General features: G+C 48.0%; 1 protein-coding gene across 1 annotated transcript in view; it reads left to right on the plus strand.

Moving 5' to 3' along the window:
• LOC130362592 (visual pigment-like receptor peropsin) overlaps nt 1-5648 on the plus strand; it is a 44832-nt gene extending 39184 nt beyond the window's left edge. The window contains exon 6 of the mRNA XM_056567356.1: nt 4923-5648. Coding sequence (XP_056423331.1) covers nt 4923-5360 — 438 coding nt within the window. The 3' untranslated portion in view covers nt 5361-5648. The remainder of the gene's footprint in view (nt 1-4922) is intronic.
• The last annotated feature ends 352 nt before the right edge of the window (nt 5649-6000 follow it).

Genomic DNA, 6000 nt, shown 5'->3' on the forward strand with positions numbered 1-6000 from the left:
TCGTATCCACTAGCAATGGCTCAACCTCTCTGACTGCTGAAGAAAGGCACGGTACAAGGGAGTAGACAAAGCAAGGTCGGACGTAGCAGAAGGTCGGGGCAGGCAGCAAGAATCGTAGTCAATAAGGAATAGCAGGAGGTCAAATACACAGTATGGAGAAACACAGTAACGCTTTCACTAGGCTCTAAGGCAACAAGATCCGGCAGGGGAGTGCAGGGACAGAGAACAGATATAGTCTTGGAGCAGGTGGAAGCCAATTAAGCTAATTGGGCCAGGCACCAATCATTGGTGCACTGGCCCTTTAAGTCTCAGGGAGCTGGCGCGCGCGCGCCCTAGAGAGCGGAGCCGCGCGCGCCAGCACATGACAGCAGGGGACCGGGACAGGTAAGTGACCTGGGATGCGATTCGCGAGCGGGCGCGTCCCGCTGTGCGAATCGCATCCCCGACGGCCATGACAGTGCAGCGCTCCCGGTCAGCGGGACCGACCGGGGCGCTGCGGAGAGAGAGACGCCGTAAGCGCTCCGGGGAGGAGCGGGGACCCGGAGCGCTAGGCGTAACAGTACCCCCCCCTTAGGTCTCCCCTTCTCTTTGTCCGGTAACTGCCTCCCCTGGGATGAGGACACCGGGAAAGAATGGAGGGTTTCCTCAACGGCAGGCAGTACAGCAGGAGTGGGAATGGGGAGGGAGGGCAGAGGGCGAGGCCTGGCACGGGGCAGTGTGACACCAGGACGGGGGCCATGGGGAGGCACCGAGGCTTGCCTGACTGGACTGGGAGGGGGGGAGAGGCACTTCTTATGGCAGGCAGAGTCCATAAAGACCTCAGGGAGACCGGTTACAGGGGGAACCACAGGGTCACGGCAGGGAGTACTGGGAACCGGTTTAAGGCAGTCCTTGAAACAAGAGGAACCCCAGCTCTTGATCTCCCCCGTGGACCAATCCAGGGTTGGGGAATGGTGTTGAAGCCAGGGTAGTCCAAGGAGAATTTCGGAAGTGCAATTGGAGAGGACCAAAAACTCAATTTTTTCGTGATGAGGTCCGATGCACATTAGGAGGGGCTCCGTGCGGTAACGCACGGTGCAATCCAACCTGACTCCGTTGACCGCGGAAATGTAGAGTGGCTTGACGAGACGGGTCACCGGGATGCGGAATTTTTTCACCAAGGAATCCAGAATGAAATTCCCAGAGGCACCGGAGTCCAAGCAGGCCACGGCTGAGAGGGAGGAGTTGGCTGCAAGAGAAATCCGTACGGGCACCGTGAGACGTGGAGAAGCCGACTTAGCATCAAGAGACGCCACACCCACGAGAGCTGGGTGCGAGCGTGCGTTTCCCAGACGTGGAGGACAGATAGGGCAGTCCACCAAGAAATGTTCGGTACTGGCACAGTACAGACAAAGATTTTCTTCCCTACGGCGATTCCTCTCTTCCTGGGTCAGGCGAGACCGATCCACTTGCATGGCCTCCTCGGCGGGAGGCCTAAGCGTAGATTGCAACGGAGACTGTGGGAGAGGTGCCCAGAGATCTAAGTCTTTTTCCTGGCGGAGCTCTTGATGTCTCTCAGAAAAACGCATGTCAATGCGAGTGGCAAGATGAATGAGTTCATGTAGATTAGCAGGAATTTCTCGTGCGGCCAGAACATCTTTAATGTTGCTGGATAGGCCTTTTTTAAAGGTCGCGCAGAGGGCCTCATTATTCCAGGATAGTTCAGAAGCAAGAGTACGGAATTGTATGGCGTACTCGCCAACGGAAGAATTACCCTGGACCAGGTTCAGCAGGGCAGTCTCAGCAGAAGAGGCTCGGGCAGGTTCCTCAAAGACACTACGAATTTCCGAGAAGAAGGAGTGTACAGAGGCAGTGACGGGGTCATTGCGGTCCCAGAGCGGTGTGGCCCAAGACAGAGCTTTCCCAGACAGAAGGCTGACTACGAAAGCCACCTTAGACCTTTCAGTAGGAAACTGGTCCGACATCATCTCCAAGTGCAGGGAACATTGTGAAAGAAAGCCACAGCAAAACTTAGAGTCCCCATCAAATTTGTCCGGCAGGGACAAGCGGAGGCTAGGAGTGGCCACTCGCTGCGGAAGAGGTGCAGGAGCTGGCGGAGGAGATGGTTGTTGCTGCTGTAGCTGAGACTGAAATTGCTGTAGCTGTGACTGAAGCTGCTGTAGCTGCGACTGGAGTTGCTGTGTCATGGTGGTCAAGTACGACAGCTGGTGATCTTGTTGGGCGATCTGTCGGGCTTGCTGGGCGACCAGTGTAGTGAGGTCGGCGACAACTGGCAGAGGAACTTCAGCGGGATCCATGGCCGGATCTACTGTCACGATGCCGGCTGGCAGGAGGTGGATCCTCTGTGCCAGAGAGGGATTGGCGTGGACCGTGCTAGTGGACCGGTTCTAAGTCACTACTGGTGTTCACCAGAGCCCGCCGCAAAGCGGGATGGTCTTGCTGCGGCGGTAGTGACCAGGTCGTATCCACTAGCAACGGCTCAACCTCTCTGACTGCTGAAGAAAGGCGCGGTACAAGGGAGTAGACAAAGCAAGGTCGGACGTAGCAGAAGGTCGGGGCAGGCAGCAAGAATCGTAGTCAATAAGGAATAGCAGGAGGTCAAATACACAGTATGGAGAAACACAGTAACGCTTTCACTAGGCTCTAAGGCAACAAGATCCGGCAGGGGAGTGCAGGGACAGAGAACAGATATAGTCTGGGAGCAGGTGGAAGCCAATTAAGCTAATTGGGCCAGGCACCAATCATTGGTGCACTGGCCCTTTAAGTCTCAGGGAGCTGGCGCGCGCGCGCCCTAGAGAGCGGAGCCGCGCGCGCCAGCACATGACAGCAGGGGACCGGGACAGGTAAGTGACCTGGGATGCGATTCGCGAGCGGGCGCGTCCCGCTGTGCGAATCGCATCCCCGACGGCCATGACAGTGCAGCGCTCCCGGTCAGCGGGACCGACCGGGGCGCTGCGGAGAGAGAGACGCCGTAAGCGCTCCGGGGAGGAGCGGGGACCCGGAGCGCTAGGCGTAACACATACAGACAGACTCCACCACCTTTTCTGTTCATTCTATCCTTGCAAAACAATGTAAACCCCTGCAGATTAATGGCCCAGTCATGCGAGGAGTCCAGCCATGTCTCAGTGACCCCAACTATAATATGTTCCTCCAGTATCAAGGCCTCAAGCTCCCCCATTTTATTTGGTAGGCTTCTGGCATTTGTGAACATACACTTTACATTTCCATTAAGTTTTACACATATAGTCTCACTAATGGGATTTTCAGAGTTATTGGGGTTAATGTTATTATTTGAGTTATAAGGGCTAATTGTACTATTTAAGTTATTGGGGCTAATGGGATTTTTTGAGTTATTGGGTCTAACGTTATTATTTAAGTTATTGGGGCTAATGGGATTTTTTTGCGTTATTGGGTCTAACGCTGTTATTTAAGTTATTGGGGATAATGGTATTTTTTGAGTTAATGGGGCTTATTGTAGTTATTGAGATATTGGGGCTAATGGAATTTTTTGATTTATTGGGATTACAATTTTTCGGGCTACATTTATTTTTACGGCTGGTTTGTAACCCATGGATCTCCTTATTCACTGCTCTTAACCTCCCCCCACAGGACTCCTCTCCACCCACCATTATGTCCTGACCCCTCTCTAACCTATCCATCCCACTGTCTGCTTTCTTTGCTTTATTATCCTCCCCCCACTCACCTAGTTTAAATACTCAGCCACCCCTTCCAGGATTCTCTCCCCCAGCACAGCAGACCCCTTCCATTCAGGTGCAAATTATCAGTAGAATAGAGTTTGTACCCCAATGAAAAATCAGCCCAGTGCTCTAAAAACCCAAACCCTTCCCCCTCACACCACGACTTAAGCCATGCATTTAACTCCCTAAGCTCCCGCTGTCTTTCCTGCGATGCGCATGGCGCAGGAAGTATTCCAGAGAACACAACCTTAGAGGTCCTTCCCTTCAGCTTGGCACCTAGTTCCTTGTAATTATTCTTCAAGGACCTTCCACCTACCATGGATATTGCAGTTAACTTATGGTTAACAGTTATGGTTATAGTGTTAAGGTTAATAGTTCCAAACTAATAATATATTACATTTTACAATTGTTAGCCATGTTCTCCATTATCTAGCCCAAAAACATTGCCTATTGTTGTACATTTGTGTATTAATTTTTGGTTTTGACAGCCAATGCTTAAAAAGTTGCTGTAAATTGGGAAAAGTCATTGTTGATAAAATGCATCAAGGGATTGTCCATAAAAAAAAAACCTTTATGTAGAACAGTCCTCTGACAAGTAGCTGATCAGGAACTCCTGGGATCTCCTCAAAACTATGGGCGAACCCAGCAGAATGTAATACATTTCCCACAAATAATATAGAAATTCAGCTCACCAATTGCCAGAGTTCCCAGCTTAGACATGCCCAGATTCTGCGTCCTTGATCCTGTACACCTGTGCAATTTCTTAGAAGAACAAATGGATCCAGCACATACTGTATGAAACTTCAACTTTTGTTTCTTAGCTTGATTAAAATAGTATATAGCCAAGTATAAACACTGAAAATCACCATGACTAAGGGTGTGCAAGCACCAGAAACATGTCAGTGTTTTCACTTGGTATTGGGCTGTTTTTTTAATCAAACTATAAAATAAAAGTTAAAGCTTTATACAGCATGAGCTGGATCCGTTTGTCCTTCTAAAGAACTAAATTTATCTGCAGTGTCATTGGAGTAGAAACTCAACATTAGATATTTCCAAGTACAATCAATGGGCTGCTTGTATAATGCATAGATGTATTCGGTCCTCCAGAGCAAGAGGAACTCTTTATTGTACTTTGCTCCAGTTAATGACCATATTATAGAATACCACAGAGAATGGTAGAGTTTAAAAAGTTTATTTTTTATGCACTTCTGTTTCTATTCTCAGGTGTCGATCGTGATTTGCACAGCCTTCATCATTGCTTGGTCTCCATATGCTGTTATATCTATGTGGTCTGCGAGTGGATATTATGTGCCCAGTCTTACTAGCATACTAGCAAGCCTTTTCGCTAAATCTGCCAGTTTTTACAATCCCTTGATCTACTTTGGGATGAGCTCCAAGTTCAGAAAGGATATAGCTATCTTGCTTCCATGCACACAGAAGAGCGGCAAGGACCCAGTGCGACTAAAACGTTTTAAACGTCTAAAGCACAAACAAGAACCTGGTCGCCAATGTCGGCATGACAAATGCATTGAAAGTCCAGAAGGACAAGTAGCCCCAAGTCAAGACTCTGGGGTGGGAAGCCCCAGCAATTCCCCTCCACTCTACAACTGTCATTTAGACATAGCACCAGAAAACCCTAGTTATCAATGTGATCGTTTGTAAATTTCTATAACTTATCGTATTTTCCTAAAATGTATCACTTTTCTTAAGCCAAAAGTAATGTAATGCATGCTATTTGGATGTATGTTTTCCTATAATATTGAACTAGATTCCTGTGTTATTTATTGATAGGCAGAGTACACGCCTGCCTTATGATGATGAACAATATGCTTGCCTTTATACCAAATAAGACACACAGCAAACAGGAAATATTCACAAATCAAGTATTAAGAAGTAAAAGATTTCTTTATTTGAATTAACCTAGTTGTGTATTTCAAAAAATAATAAATATGTTTAGGTTAACCAACTTTGGAAACATCTTTTTCACATTGCATCCTTTACCCCACTATCTTGCCCTTCAATATTGCAATTAAAAATTCAGGAAAATTATGTAATAACAGGGATGAATAAGAAATAAAATCCAAGGGATTTGTGGGACCAGAACATTGCAATGAATACCTGGACCCAGGTTGTACCATTAGGTCATAAGTAGGAATGCACCAAAGTGAAAATTTTGGGCCAAAACTGAAACCGAAAATTTAGGCTATGCTTGGCCGAAAACCGAAACCGACAATGCATTGCCCCGCCCACTTTTTTCAATATAGTTTTTGTAAAATTGTGTTATCAGAATTTTTTTGTTACT

The sequence above is a fragment of the Hyla sarda genome, chromosome 3 (genome assembly GCF_029499605.1).
Source record: "Hyla sarda isolate aHylSar1 chromosome 3, aHylSar1.hap1, whole genome shotgun sequence".
In the NCBI taxonomy this organism is placed as follows: Eukaryota; Metazoa; Chordata; class Amphibia; order Anura; family Hylidae; genus Hyla; species Hyla sarda.